General features: G+C 41.9%; 3 protein-coding genes across 5 annotated transcripts; 2 read left to right on the top strand and 1 right to left on the bottom strand.

Moving 5' to 3' along the window:
* Nucleotides 1–1,200: 1,200 nt before the first annotated feature.
* Nucleotides 1,201–14,006, bottom strand: RAD1 (RAD1 checkpoint DNA exonuclease). 2 transcript variants are annotated; one of them, XM_041418998.1, is made up of 5 exons: nucleotides 13,582–14,006; nucleotides 4,907–5,015; nucleotides 4,061–4,319; nucleotides 3,621–3,719; nucleotides 1,201–3,291 (listed from the first exon to the last, which is right to left on the bottom strand). In XM_041418998.1, the coding sequence occupies exons 1-5, from the start codon at nucleotides 13,738–13,740 to the stop codon at nucleotides 3,108–3,110; spliced, it is 810 nt and encodes a 269-aa protein (XP_041274932.1). In that variant the 5' UTR covers nucleotides 13,741–14,006; the 3' UTR covers nucleotides 1,201–3,107. The 2 variants fall into 2 exon arrangements, with proteins under 2 accessions (XP_041274932.1, XP_041274923.1); XM_041418989.1 differs by lacking the exon at nucleotides 13,582–14,006 and adding an exon at nucleotides 6,500–6,791.
* On the top strand, nucleotides 6,861–11,509 carry BRIX1 (biogenesis of ribosomes BRX1). The gene is made up of 10 exons (XM_041418977.1): nucleotides 6,861–7,088; nucleotides 7,787–7,898; nucleotides 8,278–8,321; nucleotides 8,926–8,996; nucleotides 9,395–9,444; nucleotides 9,535–9,608; nucleotides 9,708–9,758; nucleotides 10,048–10,149; nucleotides 10,663–10,791; nucleotides 11,115–11,509. Exons 1-10 carry the CDS (start codon nucleotides 6,906–6,908, stop codon nucleotides 11,382–11,384), a joined length of 1,086 nt encoding a protein of 361 aa, XP_041274911.1. The 5' UTR covers nucleotides 6,861–6,905; the 3' UTR covers nucleotides 11,385–11,509.
* Nucleotides 14,007–14,094: 88 nt separating the features above from the next.
* On the top strand, nucleotides 14,095–26,965 carry DNAJC21 (DnaJ heat shock protein family (Hsp40) member C21). 2 transcript variants are annotated; one of them, XM_041418935.1, is made up of 12 exons: nucleotides 14,095–14,286; nucleotides 14,426–14,519; nucleotides 15,406–15,529; nucleotides 16,444–16,566; nucleotides 19,534–19,838; nucleotides 21,480–21,631; nucleotides 21,969–22,056; nucleotides 22,296–22,454; nucleotides 23,115–23,154; nucleotides 24,760–24,950; nucleotides 25,345–25,417; nucleotides 26,416–26,965. In XM_041418935.1, the coding sequence occupies exons 1-12, from the start codon at nucleotides 14,190–14,192 to the stop codon at nucleotides 26,578–26,580; spliced, it is 1,611 nt and encodes a 536-aa protein (XP_041274869.1). In that variant the 5' UTR covers nucleotides 14,095–14,189; the 3' UTR covers nucleotides 26,581–26,965. The 2 variants fall into 2 exon arrangements, with proteins under 2 accessions (XP_041274869.1, XP_041274860.1); XM_041418926.1 differs by having other exon boundaries at nucleotides 25,342–25,417.
* Nucleotides 26,966–26,989: the final 24 nt, after the last annotated feature.

Below are 26,989 nucleotides of genomic sequence, written 5' to 3'. Positions count from 1 at the left end.
ACGAGAGTACTATTTCCTTGTAAATCCATGTGTAAATAAATATTAAACAACTAAACTAAATAAAAACTAAACCACTGATTCTTTCCCAACACTAACTTTGAAACAGAGGTATAGAACTGAATTCCCCCTGGAGAATTTTGTGCTTTACAGATCCCAATCATTGTAGAAAGCCAAAGAGACACAAAAATTCAACATGTTGGAAGGCAGGTTATAACACTAGCACCAGCACTGTTGGTGTTTTGTTGCATAAAGACTGTCAGGAGTCAAAGGCATTATTTTGACTTCTAGAATCTTCAGAGTCTGGTGGGGACCCAAAGCCTATTTGCAGTAGTTTTCTGGTAGAATCAAAGTGCCTTCTTGAAAACCTGAGGTCAGTTCCTACTCTGAAAATAACAAATCAAAATAATTGGAGGGAAAATCACTTGCCGGTTTTGTGGCCTCTGGATGTGGGATGCCCACAGCCCCCAGTGCTGCCCATCAGAGCTGCCAGGCATCACCTACCACAGCTGAACCCAGGGGCAAGGCACTGGTGACAGCTCCCACCCCAGGAACTGATTTACTTTACAAGATAAGTAATTCTGAGTACTTGCATGCACCATTTTAAGAAAGCAGATGGGCAAAATCTGAGTTATGACAAGCCTCTCCTGTGACAGTACTAAAAGAAAAAAACATGAGCTGAACATTTCTTCTGCTGCAGGTTTCCTGTAGTCTGCAAGGGGAAAGGTCTTGTTAAATAGCAGAGATAAAATGCACCAAAGGTAACCTGAGTTCTGGATCCATGCGAAGTGTAGCAGGAATGCTACAGTGGAAATGCAGCAGTGGATATCTGCAGAATTTAAGTAACTTACTAGGTCAAAAATATACAGTGCCCTCCCAGTCATCATCTTCATCTTCACCCTTTTTATTTTACTGTGCTTGAATGCAGAAATGTAATTGAATACTTCACAGATGGATCCTAAATTAATTCACTGCCGTTCAGCACCAAGTCTGTAGCCCAGCTTTCCCATGTTCTTGTCTCCCTAAACCCATATCCATGAAGTCAAAAGTGCACAAGCACCTCCCTACCTCTGGGAGCCCAGACTCAGCCCATTTGGAGTACAGACATTAACTCCTGCACAAACCAAATGTGTCTTTAACACCTAATATTTATTAAATGCAAGTTATTTTCTGGTATTTTGTGGTGTTCTAACTTCTGTGGGTATTACTTCCATAATTACTGTTGGTAGGCCATAGAAGAAATCATTAAAAGTACTATTTCAAGAACACAATACATCTGTAGGCAATTATATAAATATTCAAATGTTAAGCCACAATTCCTGAACACAATACAAGAAACCTGGATATTCTAAAATAAATCACACCAAGAAAGTGGTGTGTTCTACTTCATTTTTATCCTGTCACCCAGGGATTAGGTAAATCATCCTTGATACTCAGTAGTCAGGGATAATATTACTAATTCCCAATGAGACCATAACCCTTTTTTTCATTGAAGAAATTGACACAGTAAGCCAGAAGGAAGTTCATTTATACTTGTCTTGGGTATACTTCAGTTTGGAAAAAAACCCCAGTGAATAAGAGTAATGTAGAATATTAGGTATCTATGTCAGCCTTGTAGTTCAAAAATTTGTAATTGTTTATAAATTTCAAACAACTTTATTGTAAACTTTATTGCAATAAATGGATGATTTGCACAAAAAACAACCAAAATGAACAGATAACACTGTGTACTCCAAAAGTATACTCTTTCTGGCATAAGCAAGAGGTGAAAAATCATTCACAAAAACATTTTAAACTTGAACCCAAAGGATTCTGTTGAACTGTGGAGCAATCAATTTGGTAACATATGAACACACTGTTTTCCATAGAAAACAAAGCAAGACCTCATCTGACAGACAACAAAACTTGACCAGAGTCTAAAGCTGCAGAAACCACCTGCAGATGCTGACTTTTTGGTCACATCCCACAGCAGAGAGGCAGGCAGGGCTCAGTCTCTGCATCCAGTCCAGTGCCTGGCTGCTCCCAGGTACTTCCCATTCTGAGCAGGTTGGTTGGTGTGCAAGGACAAGTGGACTTTTGACCTAAAAAAACCCATCTGCTGCTCTGGAGGTGGGACACTGCAGAAAACTGCCCAGGAACCACACTCTCTTTTCAGTGAGCATGAGATCAGCCCCTTTTTAGCAGTGATTTGAATACCACTCCATGGACACAGGCAGATATTCCCCTGCTGCAGTTTAGCAGCGATTCCCGTTGCTGAAAAACGCCACTGAGAAGGCAAACCAATTTCATAAAAAATTTTCAATAGGGAACTTTTCTCTCTTAGGATTCTTAACACCACTAGCAGAGAGCAACTGAGTAGGAACAGGGACGTGAATACACAGAAACAGATCAGCTGCAGCATTCTTGCAGATGTGTAACAAACTCCTGACCCAAAGCAATGATGTTGCCAGAACAGTTAAGAGTAATGAGTAAGTAAATCCTGGCTTCTACATCAATTTACCAATTCAACATCAGTTTGCAGACAAAATGGTAAATTGCTGTCAGATGAAATTCCAAGGAATTGAGTTATATTAAGAATTAATCAAGATGAGGAGAAGCCTAGTGCCTTCACTGACAAAACATAGCAGCATTTGCCAGCAAGAAACCACCTGCTACTATTAAGAGTTTGAAAATGTTGTTCTCTTTCAAGACAAATGTGGTTTTAAGTCACTGAAAGTCATCTGGCTAATATACAACTAGTATTCAGATTTTCCCCTGTGTAATTGCTTACTAGAAGCCAAAGACAAAAAAACATAACACAAACAAAAATTCTTGGAGAACACTGCAAAAAGTATCAATGTATTACACAAACAGTACTTTAAAATCTGTGTTGGAAGCAGGGTCTATAGGACATCAACTCCCCTTTCTGCTTTTTCAGTTTCAGTTTGAATCAAGGTTAAGAAATGTTTGCAGTAGAAGAAAATTAAAATCTTCACCCTTCTTAGTCCAGAGTTAAAAAATAAAGACAATATTAACTCCATCAAACTTTACAGCTTTCATTTAGTTTTGTAAAAAAATATAATATTTTATATAACCAAAAATATATTACAGATGCCAGCACACCTACACACCTACAGTTCTGCTTCAGTGATGTTCTCATCAGGACAACAATAGTACTCCACAAAACAGATCTGTCCATCTTCATTCCTAATCATATACTGCAGTGAAAGAAATCCTTGAGCATCTGTTCGAATGGACACTTTACAAGACAAAGCCAGTGCCTTTGTGGATGGTTTAAGCAAAGAAATCTTGTATCTGCAGGAGAAAATATTATTATTATATATTATTTCAGTAACATGAAAACAATACATTGTGCAAAGAGGAGCTGAAACATTAGTCATGAATAAAGACCCAGACTAAACAAAAAAACAATAAGGAACATGCTTATTTGGTGTTTCCCTGGTAACAACATTAAACTGTCATTGTCAGCACTTAGCTTTTGATTACAGACACAGCCTTTTATCAGATGGGAATATTTTTGCCCCCCATACTAATAAAATAAATGTTACAGAAATGCAAAAGCAGTTTTTAAACTTCCCATCAAGAATGCATGACCTGGCACAGGGCATCAGTCACTTTCTAACCTGTTTGTCTGGGTCTGGTTACAGTGGAATGCTTCCATCAAATCAGAGTCCCTAGGGTAGTCTAGATGTGCACTTCCAGCATTTCCAAAAGTGGATAACCTGGAAGACAAAAAGCACCATCTCAAAATACCTGATGAGAGGTCCGTAAAAACTCATCAAAATGAGTCATTGTACATATCTCATGACTGTTTCACAAAACACTGCTGTTTGTTTCACTTATTTAATTAAAAATGCTAAACTGTCTACACCAGTGTCACATTTATGAAGTTGTCAAAATACTCATTACTATGTTAGAGAACATACTGTCCTTTGCCATATTATTGCAATTCTTCCTGAAATGAACCAGTATTCTAAAATAGTTCCCCTCTCTCCACCCTCTCTTCCACTCCTTACCAAGGCAGCCAAGCACAAACAATTGAGTTAAAAGCCATTTCTAGTACCTGAAGTAGGGTTTATCAGGAGACATGGTAATCTGCAGAACTTCACTGGTCATATCCAGTTCAGCAAATGCTTCTCGCAGTCCCTCCGACTGCAGGATAATTTTATTAACAACATTTGTACTGCAGAAATCAAAATCTAACAACTCCTCAGGTTCTTGAGTGTTGATTTTGCATACTGTTACTACTCCTCCTTCTTCCAAGAACAGCATCAGGGGATCCCCATAGCCACGGTAACACAATCTAAGGGCCGTCGATGTTCCTGAAAAAGAGAATGAAATATATTCTGTAGAGACCATAGCTAGGTCATTTGATCACATTAAAAAACTCACATTTTTCTGGCACACGGGCCACAGATCAATTTTAGCGCTGCCTCCTAGATACCCTCTGAAATGCTAACGGTTATGCAGGTAAAATTAAATTAGTTGTGTGTAGACAACTCAAATCCAAATAATTTCACACACCAGCTGCGACAATTAAGACACGCTACAGTTTAGAGGAATTGGAAAATCCTCATGGTCCTGTGGTTCTCTCTGGCTCACACCATCTTTCCTTACTACTCCTGTTACTTGTGCAACCCAAACTGAAGTTAATGCAGCTGAGCTCATGCTGTGGTCACACCTCCTGTTGCAGGTTATCACCACCTGAACCGCCGGTTTCCCAAAATCCTGTGATTTTGCTCTTTCGTACACTTGATTTGGATCTTTAGGTCAGCCACAACCAAAACCGTAGAGGAATGAGGAGTTCAACACAGAGCTGCAAGGAAGAACTGCCCAGAAGGATGCCACGTGAGTACACGTCCTGCAGCACCCACACAGCCTTCTGTGGATTCATGGAACCACACCACACCTGGCAAGGAGCTGCTTCCAAAAATGGTGAGGCAGTCCAGAAGAACAGACAAACTGATCCGGAACATCACAGACTCCTCCTGAACGGAAAACTCCTGAAAAATTTCTGCCTGTAAGTTAAAGCAAAGAGATGAAAAGTTGGGAGTTTCTGCAATTATCTTACAGTTTAAACTTCAGGGTTTCCCATCCAGAAATCAGTGCAACACAAAGAGATTTCTACATGCAACACAGCATTGATTATAGAAAAATGGGTCTTCATCCTCAAACTAGGAAAACACAAGCAAACCACACTTAAAACAAGGTAAGATGACACAAACATGAAACCCTAAATTATCTATTATGGTTTCAGTACAACCCACAAACAGCAAAACTGGAGCTGCTTACTTCTGGAGCTAGAAACATTCATGGAACTGTACAATGTGTCACCCTTCTCCAGTAACAATACTTTTTTATGCTCGCTCAGAGCATGAATAAACATTCCCAATACTAGTACTTAAGAACAGAACAGAACAGTGACTTCACCACTCTGAAATATGTGCTGAATCCTACCTTTGACTAGCCTGATGGGGATAGCTCCATGCTATCCTGTCTGTCACTGACACTCACTGCTTTGTGGCGCCCACGAGAACACTGTCTCAGAAATAAAGCAGGGTGGCACGAACTGCTTTTGGACAAGTAATGTCATATTTTCTTGGCAGCCCAGAGGGAAAACCTCATCCTGGGGTGCTCTGCATAATCAAGTGTCTGTGAATCTGTACTCTTTCACAGCTCACAAAAATCCAACCTATTAGCTTTGGGATGAGCTATAAAAACACTTAAAGAGGGATACTGCAAGCCCTTGCTTGTGCACCTAAGCACAGCATGGCCAGAAGGAGCCATGAGTTTGGCAGGCACCAGTACATTACACGAGGGTGCAAACCCGCTACAATGTCAGGTGTTCATGGATGTACTGGTGCAGGATTCGGAATTCCAGAAGCATGGACACTCATAAACAAGGGCAGCCTCACCATGGCCCTTCCTACATGCCAGCTCAGGCCTTGCTTCCAGCAAAGTCTCCCCCTCTCTGCAGGTGAGCACATGGAATTGGTGGGGTTGAAAGGGACCTCTGGAGATTATCCACTCCAACCCCTCTGCCAAGGCAGGGTCACCTGGAGCAGGTGACACAGGAACACATCCAGGCGGGGTTTGAATGTCTGCAGTGAGGGAAACTCCAAAACCTCCCTGGCATTCTGTTCCAGTGCTCTAGCACCCTAAGTGTAAAGAAGTGCTTCCTCGCGTTGAGGTGAAACTTTGGTGGTTTATTTTACGCTCATTGCTCTCTTTTCTGTCACCGGTCACCACAGAAAGGAGTCTGGCACCATCTTCCTGGCACCCATGTTTGAGATATTTATGTGCATTAATGAGACTCTCAGTTTGCTCTTCTCCAGACTAAACAGACCCAGCTCCTGCGTGCTCTCCTCACAAGAGATGCTCTTTAATCATCTTTGTGGCCTCCGCTGGACCCTGTCCTGTCACTCCTTGTCCTCCCGGTGCTGCGACAGCGGCGGTAACCGGGGCCCGTGCAAGGTCTGCAGCTGCCCTGCCCTCCCCGTACCTGGATGAAGGCGTTGGCCTGGATACACTTGGCATCCTCCACGGTGACGCGCAGCCCGCTGGCCGTGGCGAGGCAGGTGGCGTGGTCCTGGAAGTGCACGGCCCGCAGGAGGCTGGACAGGTGCCGGGCATTGTCCAGGCTGGCGGACAGCGCGTAGCGCTCGCCGCTGGCGGGCGGCTGCGCCGAGAACGGCATGGCCGGGCGGCGGGAGCGCGGGAAGCGGGAGCGGGCACTGCGAACGGGAGCGCGGGAAGCGGGAGCGGGCACTGCGAACGGGAGCGCGGGAAGCGGGAGCGGGCACTGCGAACGGGAGCGCAGGAAGTGAGATCACAGCGTCGCCAGCACAGGAAATGCGAGCGCAGGAAACGTGACCGGGGAGGCGGAGCGGGCGGGCGGCGAGCGCGGCATGGCGTGCGGGCGGATGGCGGCCAAGAGGAAGCGTGCGGCGCTGGCCGCGGGGAAGGCCAAGCGCGCCAGGAGCGCCCCGAGCGCGGGCGAGGCGGCGCCCGAGGGCGGCCCCAGGGAGAGCAGCCCCAGGGAGAGCAGCAGGCCGCCGCAGGAATACAGCATCCCGCCGCCCGTGTCCCAGGTACCGCCGCTCGGCCCGCGGCTCGCGTTGTCTGAGGGGTCACGGCCCAGCCGGGACAGAGGCATTTATTCGTAGTCTTTTGTGATACAAGGTACAAGTAAAAGGGAACGTGGCGGTGCGGTTTTTTTCGTGAGAATACGCGAAAAGCGCTGCCCTGGTCGATGTCGGTAAGATGTGTTACCTCAGTCTCAGAAGTAATTGAAAGAGTTGGGCAATTCTGTTATGTAGAGAAGCTGTGTGGAAACTGTTCCATTTAGGAATCATGCGGAGAAGGTTTCGGTAATTGCTTGCTGGTAGGAAAAAGGCAAAGCACTGCGTGTAAACACAAAGATTTCGCAATACGCTTGTCGACAGGAGAGGCTGGGCTGTGCTCTGGGGCGGTCCCTGAGCCCATTTTGCAGGAAAATAAGCGATGGACGTGGCGTTTTAGTAGTTGTGTGGGAGTGCAGGGCTGTCTGTGCCTGGGAGCACGCTGTGGATCAGGATGACACGGTTCCTGCTGTAAAAGCTGTGCCCCCCTGCTCTCTAGGGAAGTCTCCACTCCTGCTGAGAGCGTGGCTCTGCCTGCTTGGGCAGGTAAAAATGAAGGTTCTTGCTGTGTCTTTTTGTATTCACTGTGGAAACTTTTTATTTTTGCTGCGTTATAACAGTATTAAGGCTAAAAGCTTCCCACGTGACTGCTGTGTCTTTTTTCCTAGGGCAAATGGAAAAACAAGGAGCGAGTGCTGATATTCTCCTCTCGTGGAATTAATTTCAGAACCAGACACCTAATGCAGGACTTAAGGACATTGATGCCTCACTCTAAAGCAGGTGGGGGTTGAACATCATTCCTAACTTATATTTTGAGAATACTTTTAAGCCAAAAGCCCTGTTCTTTTATTTTTTTAAAATGTGGTACAGAAGAGTTTTGATGAAATTTGTATCTTAAACAAATACCTTTTGAGCCAAGAAGTACAGCAATTTTTGTATCATATTATTTTCTGGGAAGTGAATCCTATGCCATCAGTCCTGAACCTGCACAGTTACTTTTGTTGCTATGTTTACATATGCCATAACATGACAGAAACAATTTGATAATTACCTTTTAATTTATAAACTCGTAAAGTTTTTGTAAAAAACCTGACTGTTAAAATAATCTCTTGTATTAAATTGGTTTTCCAGCCTTGTAAATGTTGTTTTTGTCTTCCAGATACTAAAATGGACCGTAAAGACCAGTTATTTGTAATCAATGAGGTAATTCAGGATTTATCTTTGTGTTTCTTTATTTTATTTTATTTTCTATGGAAAATCAGTATGCAAGGAAAAGGGCAGCCAAGTTCAAAATGTTACTTCATAGGTGAAAATTATACCAAAATATTGATACCCAAAAAGCCAAAAGTTGACTTTTGATTAATAAAACCAGAATGAAAGTTTTAATTAAATACAGATTTTCATTATGAGGGAATACAGCATAATGTGCTTTTCTGTGTAGGTAAGAAGTGTAGTACAGCTTATGCTTGAACAGTGCAGGACACAAATATGCAGCCAGCCCAAATGTAGTAGGACATTTGATATTTCTGAATCTAGAACCTAATGTCTCAGCTCCTGCTCTTGTGTTTGTATCCTGGACAGCTTATCATGTTGTTTGTAGCTTTAATGAGGTTATTACTCCTTGTAGTGAGTATGTGAAATTTAAAAAATAAGCCAGACCAAAATTTGGGTATCAGTAGATGTCATTTAATAAGACAAGATCTTTGCTTTTGAACATGCATTTTGGAGAGGGGAGAGATGAATGTGGAAAGTTATCAAAATGTCTTCAGGATGTTTGTAAGCAGCTAATTTGATGTGTCTTGTGTAGGTGTGTGAAATGAAAAACTGCAATAAGTGCATCTTTTTTGAAGCCAAAAAGAAACAGGATCTCTACGTGTGGTAAGGAAATGTTATGTTTTGTTATATTGCTGTTTATAGCTGCAAATGCTTCAGTTCTAGCTGAAGCTTCCTACTGTAATAGTGAAGATGCATGAAATACTTCTGCTTAGTTAAATTTCTTCTAATATTGCACTTCTGTGGATAGTGCAAATTTACAATGCATGAACAGCTTTTGGAGACTCTTCCCAGAAGGATTTTACAAAATTATTTAGAAAACAAGTGTTTATGAGCATAAAGAAGCTATGTTTACGTTAAAGGAAGTCAGTACAGCTGTAAAAGTGACAGAAATTACTTCAATGCAGGAATAACTGGTTGGGGTGTAGTGTGGAAATCCAGCATGTATTCTGGCTGCTGTTAACATTTTTCTTTCTCTCTTCCCCACCACTTGCCCTCTGAAGGCTTTCAAACACACCACAGGGACCATCTGCTAAATTCTTGGTGCAGAATGGTAAGCTGGTGGACATTATTGTGTTTGTATTATTGCTGTTCTGTCCAAAACTTTTTCTGTAAGTAATAACTTTTCTTAAAATCACTGTAGTTCACACACTGGCTGAATTGAAGATGACAGGAAATTGCCTAAGGGGCTCAAGACCCCTTTTGTCTTTTGATCCAGTAAGTATAGGTTTTATTTCATTTGGGTCTGTTCTTATTGTTTTTGCATGACTATTGCATTTAGCCTTGTATGTAAAATAACATTTTTATTTTTTGTAGATATTTGACCGGGAGCCACACTATGCCCTGCTAAAAGAATTGTTTATTCAGGTCAGTCTATAGTTCTAGTGTTTCTTCACTGGAGATGTGTTTTGGCAACATACTTAATAATCTCAAGTGGTTTTTTTTCAAGTAGCAGTTTTACACTTCTGAACTTTGAAAATATCACAAAGGATTAGGATCATATTCTTAGCACAACTCAGACACATTTCTTAAGTTTTGGGTTATGAAATGTAATCTCGGTTTGGGAACTTAGTAAATTAAAAGGAGTTTAAAATGAGCCATTTTTGTTTGACCTCGTAAACTGCAGATGTTCAGAAACACTGCCCTTTTATTACAGATATTTGGTACACCACAGTACCACCCCAAAAGCCAGCCTTTTGTTGATCATGTTTTCACCTTCACCGTCACTGATGAAAGGATCTGGTTTCGCAATTACCAGGTGAGTGGTCTCTCTAGCTCTTCAAGAGGAGGTCAGTGGAGTAACTTGATATCAAATCCATTAAATAAAATAAGAATCATTATTATTGTTATCAGGACATGCCAGCCCCTAGTGCTTGCAGATTCAGTGTCCTGAAATGAGAACCTTTTCCCATATCTCTGGTGAGATGTGGTTCACTGAACTTGCATTCTGTTGTGATTCTGTCTTGGTAGCAGGACATACTACCCAAGGCCTAAACTGTGCCTTAACCTAAATTGCTGCTTTGACCCAAAGTCATCTAGAGTTTAAGTTTCTGTAGAAGGAATTGACAAATACAGAGTACTCCAAAAGCTTGCTTGAATTTCAAAGAACTGCTTAATGTACATAACTGGTTTTATACAAATCTACCTAATCAAGTACCTTATCTTGAATTTAAATTCACTTGTGTATTACCATATGTACACAAGGTCCCTGCAAGGTCATATGCTTTGATTGAATCTGTAAGAAATTGAGAAAATTTTCTTTTTATTGCAGATAATAGAAGAAGATGCATCTCTAGTAGAAATTGGGCCTCGTTTTGTCCTGAACCTCATAAAAATCTTCCAAGGTAGCTTTGGAGGACCAACTCTCTATGAAAATCCTCATTACCAGTCCCCAAATATGGTAAGCAGCTGTGTCCTTGTGTTCTCTTTAATTTAGCAACTAATTTGAAAACCAGCCTTGCAGTCATTCTGTGTGGGAGCATCAAGTATGCCTTTCCCCATGACCCTTTGTAGTGCCCTGAACTGGTGACAGTTTGAGAGCAGAGTAGTTTTGTAATGATGAAGTGAGTGCAGAAGTCATGCCACTGAAAAGATGACGTTACACTGAGGGTCTCTGCCATTAAGCAGAGAAATTAGCATTAAAGAAATTAATTTCTTTAATACCAGATTTCTTCCATCGTGCTTATTTGAAACATGATGAAATTTAAATTCTTATTTTTATAGCATCGCCGGCTGATAAGATTGTCAGTGGCAGCTAAGTTTAGAGAGAAGCAGCAAGTGAAAGAAGTGCAAAAGATAAAGAAAAAAGGGACTAAGGTCCTTGTTGAAGAAGATCCTACTGAAGTAGTCTTTGAAACTCCAGCTGAAGATAAGCCAGTGGAAATACAGCTTGTGAAACCAGAGTCAAAGCCAATTGTCAAAGATAAGAAGAAGCTACGCAAGATTCAGAGGAAAAAGCAAAAAAAGCTATTCAGAACTGAAGGATCTGCGTAGATGTTACAAGGAATGAAACTTCATACAATATCAACCGAATATTGTAAATATTTGAATTTACATTGTAGAGACAAACATGTCTGAATTTCAATTTTAAGTGAACAAAACATACATTTCTTTATAAAGATTGAGTTTGCATTCTTTTATTGTCTTCTGGGATTCTGAGTTTTCAGAAATAACATGGCATCTCATTCAGCCTGGCCTTAAACATTTCCAGGGATGGGTCATCCAAAACTGTTCTGAACAACTTCTCTGGGGCTGTTTCTTTATTACATACAGAATACAGTTGATAGTTCCTGACCTCCTGACCTGGTTCCACTCACTAGTTCTGTACTCCCCCAGACTTTTTTGTGTTTCAAAGTCTTGCCCATGCCCTGTTTCTGCTTGATACCTCTTTTTCAATTTCCAGCATCTTAATGCTGAAAGGACACAACAGGCTGGAGAGGAAGCTGACCTGTTAAATTCTAAGTATCATCCCACCCAGCAGGGTGAGGGAAATCCTGTATAACTTCTGCAGCAAAGTGGTCTGTGTGCTGTATGATTGGAAAGAAAGACTGGTGAATATAGGCATGTGCTCAGTTCACATGGTCTAATACATAGACACAGTTGAGTTGGAAAGGACCCCCCATCAGTATAATTGAGTCCAATGTAACTCCTTGCAGAACTATGTAACACTAAGCCATATGACTAGGTCATACAGACCCTCTTTAACTCTTGACAGGCTTGGTGCCATGACCACTTCCCTGGGAACTGACCTGTGTAAAGAACATTGGTGTCCAACTGGAACTTCCCTGACACACTTGTTTAACCCCAGCTGGCAACTCAGCCCCAGAGAGCTGCCTGCTCACTCTTCCTTGGTAGGGTGGGGAAGAGAATTGGAAGGGTAGAAGTGAAAAGTTGTGAGCTGAGATGAAGACTGTTTAGCAAAGAACAAAAGCAAAAGCCATGCACAGAAAGCAAAACAAATCAAGGAATTTATCTACTATGTCCTGTGGGTAGGCAGGTATTTACCTGCCAGGAAAGCTGGGTTCACATGTAACAGTGACTCAGGAGGACAAATGTGTCACTGAATGTTGCCCCCTTCTTCCTCCAGCTTTGTATGCTGAGCATGGTGCCATGTTGTGTAGGATAGCCCTGCAGTCAGCTGGGGTCAGCTGCCCTGGCTGCATCCCCTTTCAGTTTCTTGTGCACCTCTCTGGTGGGTGGGGTGAGAAGCAAAAACGGCTGTGAGTCTGAGCACTGCTCAGCAATAATGCAAGCTTTTCTATTACTATCAACACAACATTTGTGTTTTCAGCCCAAATCCATAACACAGCTCCCTACCTGCTACTGTGATGAAAATTGACTATTCCAGACTATTCCTGTGACAAAGATGTGTACTGGAAGGAGGCATAACACAGCTCCCTACCTGCTACTGTGATGAAAATTGACTATTCCAGACAAACCTCCTGTGACAAAGATGTGTATTGGAAGGAGGCCCCCCTCAGCCTCCTCTCCAAGCTGAACAAGCCATGTGACCTCAGTTGCTGTGACCTCTCTCCATCTAAGCTGCACTCCTCCTGATAAACTCCACTAGCTTTATATCCTTCTTTATGCTGAGGTGACCCAAAACTGCCGTCAACACTTGAGGCCACCCCAGTGCAGAGCAGAGCGGGACAATCCCCTCCCTTGCCCGGCTGTTGATGCTGTGCCCGATGCCCCCAGGACAGGGTTGGCCCTCCTGGCTGCCAGGGCACTGCTGACTCATGTTCAACTTGCCATGTTTGGATTAAACACTGAGATTAGGACATTCAGATTTTGCTGTCTGATCCAAAGCTCAGTTCATGTAGTGCCCACTGATACAAACATGACCTAGAGAAGGAAAACTACTTGGACCAACCCTAAATTCTCTGAAGAGCATAGGTGTAAAAAAAAAATCTACCTTGAGAATGCGCGCTGTGCTGGCTGTGCCTCTGGGCTCCTCAACACCCACAGGAATCAGAAATATCAATTTCAGAAATAATGTGGCCAGCAGGGAAGCTATTGTTCTCCTGTGTTCAGCACTAGTGCAGTCACACCTTGAGTCCTGTGTTCAGGTCTGAGCTCCTCAGTTCGGGAAGGACTTTGAGGTGGTGGAGCAAGTTCAGAAAAGGGAAACCAAGCTGTGAAGCACAATAAAACCTGGAGCACAGGTCTGAAGAGAAGCAGGTGTACTTACCCTGGAAATGAGGAGCCTCAGCGGAGACTTCATTGCACTCTTCAGCTCCCTGAAAGGAAAGGGTGGCCGGGCTGGGGTCAGATTTTTCTCTGAGGCAACTGGCAGTAGGACAAGAGGACACAGCCTTAAGCCGTGCCAGGACACGTTAGCGCCGGACATTACGAGTAATTTCTTCACAGAATGAATAGGTGACAGAAAGGTGAAAGAAAAGAAAGGGTGACATTGTAATGGGCTGCCGAGGGAGGGGGGAGTCACCGTCCCTGGAGATGTTTAAGAAAAGGCTGGACGTAGCACTAAGTTGTTGACACAGTGCTGTCGGGTCACAGGCAGGACTCGATGATCTCGGAGATCTTTTCCACTCCCATTGATTCCGTGAATTCCAGCACAAGGTATCCGGTTACTCCGAAACCGCGTGATTGCAGCGCCCGATCCCGGCCGTGGGCCGGGGACAAGCGCTCCCCACGTGCCGCCGGCAGCCGGCTGACACCGCGCCTCGCTCCCTCCCCTCCCGCCTCGCTCCTCCCCTGCCGGTCTCGCCCCTCCCGGCGCGGGGCGGCGGTGCCCTGTGTCCCGGTATCCCCGCCCCACCGGCCGCCGCCGCCATCGCCATGAAGTGCCACTACGAGGTGCTGGGCGTGAGGCGCGACGCCGCCGAGGAGGAGCTGAAGCGGGCGTACCGCCGGCTGGCGCTGCGCTGGCACCCGGGTACGGCCCGGGCCCGGCCCCGGCCCCGCGCGGCGCGGGGGCACCGCGCTGTCGCCTGGCTCGGTGCCGGGGGCGGCGGGGCGGCTGCTGCCGCCGAGCCTGACCGCCGCTGACACGGTTTCGTTAAATTGTCCTGCAGATAAAAACCTCGAGAACGCGGAGGAGGCAGCGGAGCAGTTCAAGTTGATCCAGGCGGCGTACGACGTGCTCAGCGACCCACAGGAACGGGCCTGGTGAGCGGCGCTTGGCCTGGCAGAGGCTTTATTAGCCCTGGCTGTGCCAGGACTTGTCCCGTGCTGCTCCTGGGCCTCGCCGCGAGTCAGCGCGGGCAGCCGTGGGCAGGGGCAGCCGTGGGCAGGGGCAGCCGACTGGTTTTAGGCTTTGCCAGAGTTAGAGCCGTGCAGGAGGGGCACGGCTCCGCACCCTCACCTTCCTCGTGGCGTGCGGGAGCTGGAGGCGTGCTGGGCCCGAGCAGCGCCCTGCGAGCAGCCGGGCTTGGCCTGCTTCCTCCTCCCCGAGCACCGGGCGGCTTTTCACCGCAGCTCTGGGCAGCCGTCAGGCCTTAGGCAGTGCATACAGGTGTTCAGTCCTAATTTGAAATATGCACATACACATCACTAAGGGATCGCTATTCCAAATGTTCTGTGTAGCTTGTTTTTCACATGGGCTGAAGCATCTACCAGCTTACACAGCCAAACCCACCTATCCTGAGTTTGTCCTCCGTGAAAATACAGGAGTGTTTTTCACGTTTTTTTGTGCTTATGTTATGATTTGGGGTTTTTTTTTTGAGTGCATGCAAGTATTGGGTGATTTAAATAATGCCCTGCCCCTTTCTGGAAGTTTGGTGAGGCTTCTTTCTCAAATGCAATTGACTGGTTGCTGGCTCTTGAGGAGCCAGCTATAGATATTGCAGATAAAATAGTAGTAAGTAAAATAAAGATCGAGAGGGAATATCTATACTGGGTCTGTCATGTTTTTTCTCTCTGAAGTCTTTGGATATGAGAGACAAATTATGGACAGTGGGTTAAGATATACAGTGATGTGATAGGTATACTCTGTTTATCAGCACTGAGGGGTGTTCTGTGTCTCTACATCCTTGATGCTGTGAATTTTTTCCAGGTATGATAATCACAGGGAGGCTCTGCTGAAAGGAGGAGTTGATGGAGACTATCAAGATGATAGCTTAGATCTGCTGCACTACTTCACTGTTAGCTGTTACTCTGGATATGGGGATGATGAAAAGGTAAGGAATCAATTAATCTTTAATTAATCAGCTTAAGTTTCAATGTTAGCATTTGTTTTGTGCTAAAGTTATATGTAGAATTCTTAGCACAGCTTACGCAAATCCTAGACAAAACTTAAAACTGGATGTATAAGGTGGCTTTAATTCTTGCATGTTGTTCAACAGTTACTTAATCAAAATGTCCAACTATGCCGTACAACTACAGATATGTGCATATTGTTTATTTATCTTATATAGTGAAGCATTCCAGGCCTTTGCAATACCATCTGTTTGTTTAGAAATACCTTTATCATGCTAGAATGCTGAAAACTACAGAAAAGCAGTGTAACAATAGACTTTGGGGGAAGTTGTGCTTACTATAATTGAATTCCCTATTGGATTTTTGAATTTCCCATTGGATTTTAAAATACTCACTCATAATATTTAATAAATTGAAAAGCTCCAGGTGATTAGAAAAACATCCACCAGAGGAAATACTTACCTGTCCTTCTGTTACTGTACTAGTAGTCAGTTAGTAACATACTAATTTAGAAAAATATAGGATATTTAATAGTGAATTTTATGTCTGGAACATCCACAAAACTTGATCCTGCGTAACTAGAAACTTATCACCATCTCCAGCATATGGAAACTTTCTTTCTTTTAAAATTGGTGTTTACTTACACGCGTGAGAGAGACAGTGACAGTGTGAGGAAGGTGGAAATAAAAGGCATGAGGGATAGTGGAACTTTGTTTAGAAGGGTCTTGTACCTCAAGCAAGTGCTTACAAGGCCTTTATCCTGGTTTTGAGTTGCTCTTGCAGTGTGGCATTGTTTCTCGAAAATACACTGCACCTGAGCATTTGTACATCTATTATTGAGCCATGCAAAAGGTTTATTTATTTATTTGTTTGCTTGTTTGTTTGTTTGTTTCAGGGATTCTTTACAGTCTATCGACAAGTTTTTGAGAAGATTGCAAAGGAAGAGTTGGAATATATGACACAGGAAGATATTGAAGAATTCCCTATGTTTGGATATTCCCATAGTGACTATGATACGGTAAGGGCAAGTGTAAAACTGAGCTGCAGGTAACAGAGTTAAACCATAACTTTGTCTCGAAGGAGGGGTGCCTGCTGATCTCTGAGGTGAATACCATGCCTCTGTGGTTATTTTCCACTATTGTAGACCATTACTGCAGAGGAAGTGCTTGTGGTCTGATTCATATTTATGTGAATTAAAATTGATACTTCCTGTTGGACTCTAGTATTAGCCAGGCCTGCTGGGCGAGTTGTCAGATGATGCTTCACAGGGCCAACCATCAATTATGCCAGTGGAACTTAAGTTTAGTGCAAGACCTATAAAGCAAAAGAATGGATGTTTTCTTTGCTTTCTGATGAGAGTAGTTTACCAGTACTTAATTACCAGTACTTAACACAACTTATGTTACAGACAGGGTTACTGAGCTAATTTTTTTTTTCCTGTAACATGTAGTATTTTGCCTCATACAGGCAAACTGCATAGCACTTAGTGTGTAGCACAGCCTTTAGAAAGTAGATGTGATGTTGACTGGCAGTGTGAGCTGCCATTATGATTACATTGGCATTTGCAATTAGCTTGTAGTCAGATTTGATTCAGAAAAAATTGCATGCTTTTCTCTGTGAAGAAAGAAAAGAAAGTGTATGGGTACTTGTATTACTTGAATTCTTGTAATCTGGTTTGCCAGCTGTTTGTTATAATCTATCAGACTTAGGGTTTTTTTTTTTAAGGTTACCAGTAATTCTGTATTAAAATTAAATAATGAGGTGATAACACTTTTCCTAGGGAATAACTGCACAGTATGAAGTGCACTCAAATGTTGCTTCTAGTATGGTACTTCTCCCTATCACTTTCTCCGTACGGCTAATTATTTATGAAATTTGAACGGATTCATACGTTAAAAGTTAGTAGCTTCATTGGTACAAAACTTGTCTGGAATTTGAAACAAAAGTTACAAGTCAAACTTCTTAAGAAGTGCCAGAAAGGGTGTTTGGATGTCGGGAGAAGTTACAGGATGGCTTAACAAATGGAAATGTTTCCCAGGGAGAATACATAGTATCTCTGGACCAGCTAAAATATGTCTTTTAATATGGTTATCTTGAAACGTCTTTTGAAAACTGCTTGTTTTGAGGCCATGGGACAGATACAACTATAGATTCAAAATAGCTTTAATGCTTATGTCAGTTAATAACTGCAAAAAGGACTGATTCTGATTCAACGTGCTTTGATATCTGCCTAGTTCATGCTCTTCTGACAGTGGAGTGCTCACTTTTTTTCCCCCTAGGGATTCATAGGGTATTTTATAGGAAATAGCTTCTGTTAATTAGAATGGTAATTTTCCCTGTTGTCTTATATTCAGACAAAGAGATTACACTGTCAGAGGATTCCAGCATTGCAGTGCTCACTTCTCTATGCAGTAGGAATATAATGGGAGAAGAGTTCTAGAAGAGAGCTGCAAAAACTATACAAAGGCTTTAAAATCTGTGATGTGAATGCTCTCTGGTTTGGTCTACTTTATGAATTCACAAGAAGCATGAGAGGCAGCTTGATCAGAGCCAGGCAGCCAGGAAAGATATTCTTAAGGCCATGGGTTCACAGGCATTCATGGGAAGAGAACACTTGCAGGTCAAAAAAAATTATGAGCTCCAAGTATAAGTAATCGGCAAAACAAGATCCACCTGGGAGTTCAGCAAGCTGCTGGTGAGTGCCAGACATGTGCAGGTTGTTAAGGTAGCTGCTGAGAATGGGGAGAGTCCCACCTTATACATCTGGTGAAGGGGAGGATGATCCCTGTCATGAGTTGATGGGTGTGCATCCTTTTGCACAGAAGTATCCTCTTCTGAATCAGAAATCTGAGGTAGGTAGTCTAATATTACTTAGGTTATTGGATGAAATATGAATGTTTATTGGTTATCTTTTGTGATAGCAGAGAAAAACTGTAGTGACTTACCTGCCAGAAGGCATAGCCATGAACTTCACATGTAGACAGGCCACTGGAAGTTATTGTTGAGTTTTTCCTGTGAAGAACAACGATAGTTGTAGTTCCTGTGAATAAAAATGACAGAAGAAGAAGAGGACTCATTAGAAGAAAACATTAAGCCATGAGGTTAAATGCTTCTATGAGGTATCCCAAAACATGAGGAGTTTGGCATATAGGAGTGAGTGATAAAAAGTAAGATTGATGGGGCAAGTAGTGTAAGAAGGGAGTTTAGGCATATCTTGATTGCTGAATATACAAAATGCAGGACAATAATTATTTGGACAGAGAAAAAGAACAGAGTCATTATGATGCCACGTTATTAGTCCTACATGAGTAGTAGGAAGAGAATAAGTGAATAAGTAATGATCACTTACTTTTTATTTTAATGTGTAAGCTGGGGGGCATAATTTTGGCCTACAGTCATGTAGTTTGCTAACAAAACAGCAGTAAGTGTATCTTCACATTTCTTAAACTGTGCAAGTCACAGCTTCTTGCTGTTGTATCATTGAGCGCTATTAATTTCTGTCTTGCTCGAGAAGCAGAGAGAGTATACAAGGAAGAAATAGCATTATGTATTTGTTTTGCTGCTTTTTTTATGCTGTGCAAATATGTGGCTGACCTCTGGTGTGGTTTAATGTGGAGTGTGTGTTTAATGTTCTTAGGTAAGTACCAGCTTGCAGGCAGCATGTGTGATTCTGATTGTGCTTTTCAGTTTGACAGAAGAAATACAGTACATTTAAGTAACTGTACACTAGTGTCAGCATGATCCAATCCTTCAGGGGGATATTTTAGAAGTTGCAGTTTGTAATAGTTTAGATCAGGTTGTGGAATTGATGTGCTTTCAAACTTCAAGGATGACGTTAAAAATTTCTCTGAATCTTCATTGCTCTGAGGCAAAACTGTGGCCTGTATAGAAGTTCAGAAAAAAAACTGTTACAAAAGCTCCGAATTATTTCTCTGTTTTTTCTGACTTTCCTCTACAAGTGACTTCATTTTGTTTTTTCTTATAGGTAGTCCACCCTTTCTATGCATATTGGCAGAGTTTCTGTACTCAAAAAAACTTTGCTTGGAAAGAAGAGTATGACACACGACAAGCCTCAAACCGCTGGGAGAAACGAGCTATGGAAAAAGAGAATAAGAAAACAAGAGAGAAAGCAAGGAAAGAGAGGAATGAACTGATCCGTCAGCTAGTTGCCTTTATTCGTAAAAGGGATAAAAGAGTACAGGCCCACAGAAAACTTGTAGAAGAACAAAATGCAGAAAAAAGTAGGAAAGCAGAGGAATTTCGGAGGCAACAGAAGCTAAAACAAGCCAAGTATGTACATGTGGAACAATTATTTTTTTTAACTTGAAGAAATTATTCATGAGGGTACAATTAGATTCTAATAGTAGCTCCACTTGCTCTTTTAAACATCCTTGAAAATTTTAGGTACTAAGTTTGGTCTCAAGTCTGAGCTTTTTAAAACTCAGGTTTCTGCATTGTACTGACTTGCAGAGATCTAAGATAACTGGGGAATGGTTATCTGCGTGCTGTGAGTAACTGGCTGTAATAGCACAGAACCCAGTGTGCTTTTATTTAGCTGGGGAAATAAAATCTAATAGTTAACTATTTGCTTTTAAAGAAAAAAGAATGTAATTTGTAGAATAAGGGAGAGCAACCTGGACTTAGATCACCTTCGTCTGCCTTGGAGCTGTATCTGCTAAGAAGAAAGAGGAGATAATGAGCTTAGCTTTGTCTTCCGTCTTAATTCTTTGGAAAGGACCCTTTCCTTGGAATAAATGCACGGTCAAAGTTTGGCTTTTTTGCCAAAATAGGAAGAGGTGGTCTCCCGACTATAGCCACAATTTATTTTTTCAACTGGAAGAACTGTTTGCCTGCACATATGAGGAGAGAGCTTAAATTCTTATTAAGAGTGCACTTGCAAAATAATGGCATATTGATTAAAATCATGTAATAACATAAATGGAGTATATTATATACTGTTTTTCTGTATATACCTAGGTACTTTCACCCTTTAGGGGCAGTAAAGTAGGGTTATGCATTTACTGACAATGGCTTGATAATTCTGAGGCCAGAAGCCAGCTGGAGCAAAATTCAACTGTCCTGTGATGCCGTATTTGGTAAATTGGGGTACACTTAAATTGGGAAAACTGAGATGGTGCATTCCCATAGCACACAGTCAAGGAGTAATGTGCTTGTGGATTTTGTTGTGCTGTATTTTTTGTGAGTTTGTGTGGCATTTGCGTTCTCTGAACAGAGAGACATAATTCTCTCTCTCTGAGTTTTTTCCTAGAAAAACACAGAGAGAAGAAGAGAAAAACAAATCTTACCTCTACTTGCTGCTCCTGTTGTTTTGCACGTGTAGAATGTGTTAAGAAGATTGTTTACCTGAAGTGATTTGTCAATTGAATTCTACTGAAGATTGTTTTATTTCCTTGGCCAATTAAAAAAGCTGTGTCCTGACTGTCAGGAGACATAATGAGTTTTCTTTAGTAATCTTTGTAGTATAGTTATAGTATAGTATAATGTAATATAATGTAGTTTAATAAAGCAATTGTTCAGCCTTCTGAATCAATAAAGTCAGATACCAATCATTCCCTTCATCAGGGGTGCCCTGTTTTACTATAAGTTTGGATCTTAGAGTAGGATGGAGATGACTTCCTTGCTGTCAGCTTCATATTGACCATGCTGTACCGCATGTTCTGCCTGAAATTCAACCAGGACCCACCTATGTTAATATCTCTGCTTGCAGTGCAGAGGTGCCCATTGACATCACAAATTAACTCAGATTGCTCAGATTTCCAATTGTTTGCTCCATCATAATATGTTCAGAACTTTTCCTCCTGAGATGCCCAAGAAGAGTTATCTTTAAGTAGAAGTTATCTTTCAGTAACATTGTTTTTGTGGTTCCCATCCCAGGGTCACAGTGTAGAAGTTACTGTATTCTGCTTGCAGGCTTGCTGAGCAGTACAAAGAGCAGAGCTGGATAACTATGTCAGATCTGGAGAGAGAGCTGCAAGAGATGGAGGCACAATATGAAAAGGAATTTGGAGATGGATCAGGTGGTGAAGATGAATTAGAAGAACAGGAGACAAAAAGCATTGAAGGTATGGTGTGTGGGGAGGTGATATATACTGAGTCACTGCAGTATGAGTGTGGCTCACAGCCTCAGATTCACAGCTCTGACTATAATGTAACTCACTCCCTCCCTCTGAGGATGCTGGGCTAGAGTCTGTCCCTCTCTGGTGTTTTCCTTCGAACAAGCTGCAGCTGTTAATTTATACTAATGTCTGATTTGGTGAGATGATCTTGAGCTGTTTGTGTGTCACTAGTACTGGAGAAATTGATTGTCAGTGCTGTGACTATTTTCTGGGGCTTAAAGAGAATCTTGTTCAAAAATTGCTCATCTGACTTTGTCTCTCTGATCCCCGCTGATCTCTTCAGACAAACTGAATGATGAAACTGAAGAAGCTGAACTTGTTGATGGTCTGTACTGCCCTGCTTGTGACAAATTCTTTAAAACTGAGAAAGCGTAAGTATTTGTGGTTGGGGATTTGGGGGTGGAGGTGTTGGGTTTTAAATAATTTAAAACTGCATTTTAGAGAATTTTTAACTTCACATAGTGATGAGTGTTGTCCTTCCAATAAAGACATTGTCAGTGCAGAATTTTCCATACTTAGTAGTGCTGGCTAATGGGCCTGTTGTTAATTTATATGTAAGTACAACTATGTTTGCTCAGAACAACCTGCAGTAACAATCTGGTCTTCACAGCATGAAGAATCACGAAAAATCAAAGAAGCATCGAGAGATGGTATCACTGTTACGACAGCAATTGGAAGAGGAGGAAGGGAAATTTCCTGTGTCTTCGGATGATGCAGATGGAATACAGACCAAAGAGGAGGAAGAAACAGAAGACATACCCAAACAGAAGTACTTCAAATTGTTTTTAATTTTATCATGACTCATGATTTACTAAGTCTTAGTGTCCTTCAGATGGAGCTGCTGATGATTTGCCACTGCATTGCTCTGAGTATTGTGCAATTTGAAATACTTCTTAGCATCAGAGTTCCAGTAAAACACATGCCTTTGCATGGCTACATTCAAGTGCCATAAAACAACAGACTTACTGCTGCCTAAAGTTATATGTTAAGGAAAAGAAGGGTTTGTTATTTTTCAAGCACAGGGACTTCCACAGAGCTAGTACTTATTGATTTTGTACTTATTGTCAATTGATTGCTGGCATAAATAGAAAATGAGTGTGTTCAAAATCAGAATTGTTACACTACTTAATTTTTTAAACAGCCAGAGCATAATCCAAACTATCTCACTAGTATATTTGGGTTCAGTCTGAGCAGAACAAATGTTTTACTAAATGCAGTGAGTAGTTTGGGAGACCTATTGTTTTATTTCTGGCATGAGTAACTTTCTTTTTGTGGCTACCTAATACTGTGTTAAGAGGATAAGGAAAAGTACTTGGTACTTTTTTTAGTAAAAAAAAGCTTTTAGAAAAGCTTGGTATTTTTTTAAATATCCTACTAGGTTTTGGGGTTTTTCTGTCAAAAAAGGGTAATTTTAAAATTATCTTCACAGACTCTCAAAGAAACAAAGGAGGAAGCAGAAAACAATGAAGGTATGTAGCCGTAATCCTGCTCTGGGAACGTTACAACCCAGTTTTCTTAAGAAGCCAAAACTGGCATTTAACTTCTGACAAATTATTTCTCTGTCCTGCAAAATAGAACTTGAAATTCCACAGAATTTGAAAACTATTTAAAAATATTTTTAGTATTTTTTTGCCACCAGCATAACTTTTAGTAGACTTATTATAATCATATTTTATGATTATAACATCATAGGCCTCACTTTGTTCTGGTAGTGCAGATGTTAACATGTGGTGCTGACTCTAAAAAGGCTGTAGTCTGAAGTATAAGAAAAACAGATGGAAACGGGCAGAGAGGGAGAATGCAAGGAATTGATCAGTAAGACCAGGAGTGGCCTTGCTGCATTAAGAGCTCAGTTTGGTGGCCACTTCTGGCTTTAGTTGTAGGACTTTGTATAATGCATTGTTTTTTAATCTCTAATTCAGATAGGGTCAAAAAGACTGCCACAGTATTGGTTTCCTGCTGGCACTCTATCTGTTGGAGTGAACACATCAATTCCACCTTTCTCTTGAACTGTAAACAAAAGTAACACCAATCTGTTGTACTCCAGGATCTGAGTCTGTGTGTGATATCACAGATCTGTGCTGACATCAGCAGGTGAAATTCACCAAGAGCAAGCTGCTTCAGGCTTGAGTGGCAGGGGTGTCATAGTCAGCATGTTCCTCTATCTGCCTTCCTCAAACCTCATCATTTTCAGTTACTTACTCCTCAGATCTAGCCTTGTTCCAGTGTGTGAGCTGTCTGTACCAGGTCATGCCTTTTCCATGCTTTCCCATCTGATTTCCTATTCTTTGTTCACCTTTTCTGACCTCTCCCACTACATCATTATGTCTTGTTCTTAAGAAAGTTTTCTGAGTCTTTCAAGGAGCTGAAGCTTCCTGGCTTCACATTGGCTGGTCCAGTGGAATAGTCTGAGTATTGGCTGGACCTTCATGTTTCTGTGCAGGCCATGAGGCTTCAGTTAACTCTTTCCTCCTATGTTTGAGACCAGAAGGCCTGTTCTCACTGCAGAGGTGGCACATAGTCACCATGGCTCTGTTCCATCAGTTTGCTACAGCCTGGACAGTAGGTGCCACTCTTGCATTGCTTGAGCTGCAGTCTTGTGCTGGGAAATCCTCACCTTCATCCTTTGCCAAGCATTGTGGAGTACTGGGAATCTCTGTGGGTTTTATCTCCTTTTCCTGAAGTTAGAATTAGCCAAGTTTTTTTTCAGGTAGCTAAGACTGTGCACTTTGCAAAGTTATAAGCCAAACCACTCCCTGTGAAATAAGAAATGGTAGTCAGAACCATGAACCCTGTGTGCAATTAAAAGCTACCTTCATTCTCCTCCTGTGTAGTTTCAGAGGCTGTTTTATTGGTGTTTCTTCCCTTCACCACAGGTGGCCTCATCTTTCAAAACAGGAGAACTAAGGTTTTACATGTTACAGTCTCAGTGAAAACACACAGTAAAATTAAGAGGGTCCATGGCTTTCTCTCCTCCCAACCCACCCATGTTTGAGGTAAATGAGTATAATACTATAAACATAGTCACTAACGAACTGAAAGTATTGAACTTGGATTTTTTTTTGTTTGGACAGAGTTATGAGGACTCTTTTGATCAAAGTGCTGATGAAGAAACAGTTGAACAAAAGGAAGTGCCCAGCAGCACGGAGAAGGGCAGTGGCTCAACAGAGGAGTTAAATGATGGCCAAAGATGTGCTATGCCGGAGGACATAGGCATTATGGATGATGTCAGCCAAGAGAATGAAACAAAAAGTGAAGCAAAAAGGTGTGTTGGGTTGCAACATTGCAGTCACTGTGTCATTCTGTGTCATGTTTGATACTGTCAAACAAGGCTACATTTACTCTCAAATGTGGACTCTGGGGGCTGCTCACCAAAACTGGTTTGAATAAGTACAATACTAAACAAAGCATGTAGGAACTTCTCTGGAAGTGGTATTTGACTGCAGATTGCTGCCATATCACTTCTCAGGAGCTGATTCAACATTCTGAGATTAACAATTAACTGTATAAATTAATTTTTTTTTCTGGAGATACATTTTGTTGCATGAAGCAAGAACAGGGGAAAGCACCAGAGACATTGAAAACTGGAAGACATCAGAAGCTTGTAAATACTAAATGTTCCTGTGCACTGATTTTGGTTCCTCTTTGTCTGTTAGCAGCACTAAGCCTAAAGGCAAAAAGGCCAAGGAAGCAAAAAAGTCTGCTAAGGTGTCTTCAGAGAGCTCAACAATGGTATGTCAAATTACTTACGCTATTTAAAGTAGACTCATAGGTTGGAAGGGACCTTGAAGTCTAGTTTGTAGACCACATTGCTGAAAGCCCCATCCAGCCTGACCTTGGGCACTTCCCAGGGATGCAACTTCCACTACTTCTCTATGCCAGTGCCTTATCACCCTTACAGTAAAGAATTTCTTCATAATGTGTAATCTAGATCTGCCCTCTGTCAGTTTAAGATTATTGCCTGTTTTCCTGTCACTCTGCCTGTATAAAAAGTCACTCTCTCTCCTATATGTTAGCCCCCTTAAGGCACAGGAAGGCTGCATTGAATTCTCCCTGGAACCTTCTCTTCATCTTTCTCAGCCTGTCTTTACAGGAGAGCTGAAAGGTGGGGGTTGTATAACTACAAAGAAGGCTGTTTTTTGGTCACCTCCAGTCCACCAATTCTGCCGCTGTGCTTTTGATAGAACTGAAACTTCAGCTCTTGTCCTCACAGAGAAATGCAAGACTCAGCTTCATTTCTAGGAGAGCTGGTGAAGTTCTATGTGCAAGGCAGTTCAAATAAATTAAACAGCTGGGGACAGAGCTGTTGTCACCCAGCAGGTGACAGGCAGTTCTGTTTGCATCTTTCTCAGTATTGATGTTTGCCAGAGAGCAAAACTCTGTAATAACTACAGCTAAGACATATTAAATTCACTGCATCTCTGAGCCCAAAGCATTACCTGTATGGTCAGGTGATATCAAAACTATCCTTTACTTTGAGTTAGATTTGCAAGGCTTCCATTCTTGATTTTACTTAAAGCCCTTTGAAATATCTTGAAGTTATATTTGCAATTATTTTTTTAAAGATACGTGTTTAATTGTTAATGAATAATGAAATATTGATGATAGAAACAGCTTATTCCTGCTTCATTGCCAAGGAGAAACTGTGTGCAAGAAATTGGTATATTGCACTGGTGACATGTTCAATACGAATGTGAAGCATTCTGGGTTTTTTTTTCCCCTCATTGTAGAGTGAAGTTCCTATCCACTGTGTAACCTGCAACTGTGCATTTCCATCCCGAAATAAATTGTTTGAACACCTGAAAGTCACAGGACATGCAAGAGCAACAACAACATTGACTGTAAATGGAGCTGTGAACACCAAAAACAAAAAAGAGAAACGTAAAAACAGATAGAACTTTGCTATAGGGACAGTCTTCAGAATTGTACATTAACGCTCTCAAAGAACTGAAACATGCACACTGCATGTGTCTGGAGTTAAACAAAGAAGGCAAGTACCAATGTAGGAAAAAAATGAAGATGCACAAAAGGAGTACTATCTTGTGGAAGACTCTGTGCTGTCTTCTGTTTTTAAAAGCCTTCCTTTTATCACAGAGTGGTTTGGTGTCATGGCACAGGTGCGTGTTCCTTCCACCAAGCCACCTTGTCTAAAGCCCTGTACCCCGAAGCAGCTTTCACACCATAGGTGGGGAAATAGTAACTCAAAGCTGTTCACCCTGTGTTCCTGTAGAACCTGCATGGATTATTAACACACAGAGGAAATAATAAATTATTTTGACATGTGTGCTGTTGATTTTCTTTTGA

The sequence above is a fragment of the Onychostruthus taczanowskii genome, unplaced genomic scaffold, assembly GCF_017590055.1.
Source record: "Onychostruthus taczanowskii isolate IOZ18803 unplaced genomic scaffold, ASM1759005v1 scaffold108, whole genome shotgun sequence".
NCBI lineage: Eukaryota > Metazoa > Chordata > Aves > Passeriformes > Passeridae > Onychostruthus > Onychostruthus taczanowskii.
Note: the sequence above shows the minus strand (reverse complement) of the source record. Positions and strands in the feature narration are given on the sequence as shown.

Coding starts and splice junctions, on each gene's coding strand:
- RAD1 (XM_041418989.1), bottom strand. CDS start 6,694: ATGCCGTTCTCGGCGCAGCCGCCCGCCAGCGGCGAGCGCTACGCGCTG. Junction 5,016..6,499: donor AGGCCAACGCCTTCATCCAG/GTACGGGGAGGG, acceptor TTTAACTTACAG/GCAGAAATTTTTCAGGAGTT. Junction 3,292..3,620: donor AACCAGACCCAGACAAACAG/GTTAGAAAGTGA, acceptor TTTCTCCTGCAG/ATACAAGATTTCTTTGCTTA.
- BRIX1 (XM_041418977.1), top strand. CDS start 6,906: ATGGCGTGCGGGCGGATGGCGGCCAAGAGGAAGCGTGCGGCGCTGGCC. Junction 9,759..10,047: donor TAAAAGAATTGTTTATTCAG/GTCAGTCTATAG, acceptor CTTTTATTACAG/ATATTTGGTACACCACAGTA. Junction 10,792..11,114: donor ATTACCAGTCCCCAAATATG/GTAAGCAGCTGT, acceptor TTATTTTTATAG/CATCGCCGGCTGATAAGATT.
- DNAJC21 (XM_041418926.1), top strand. CDS start 14,190: ATGAAGTGCCACTACGAGGTGCTGGGCGTGAGGCGCGACGCCGCCGAG. Junction 19,839..21,479: donor CAGAAGCTAAAACAAGCCAA/GTATGTACATGT, acceptor TTCTGCTTGCAG/GCTTGCTGAGCAGTACAAAG. Junction 23,155..24,759: donor GGAAGCAGAAAACAATGAAG/GTATGTAGCCGT, acceptor TTGTTTGGACAG/AGTTATGAGGACTCTTTTGA.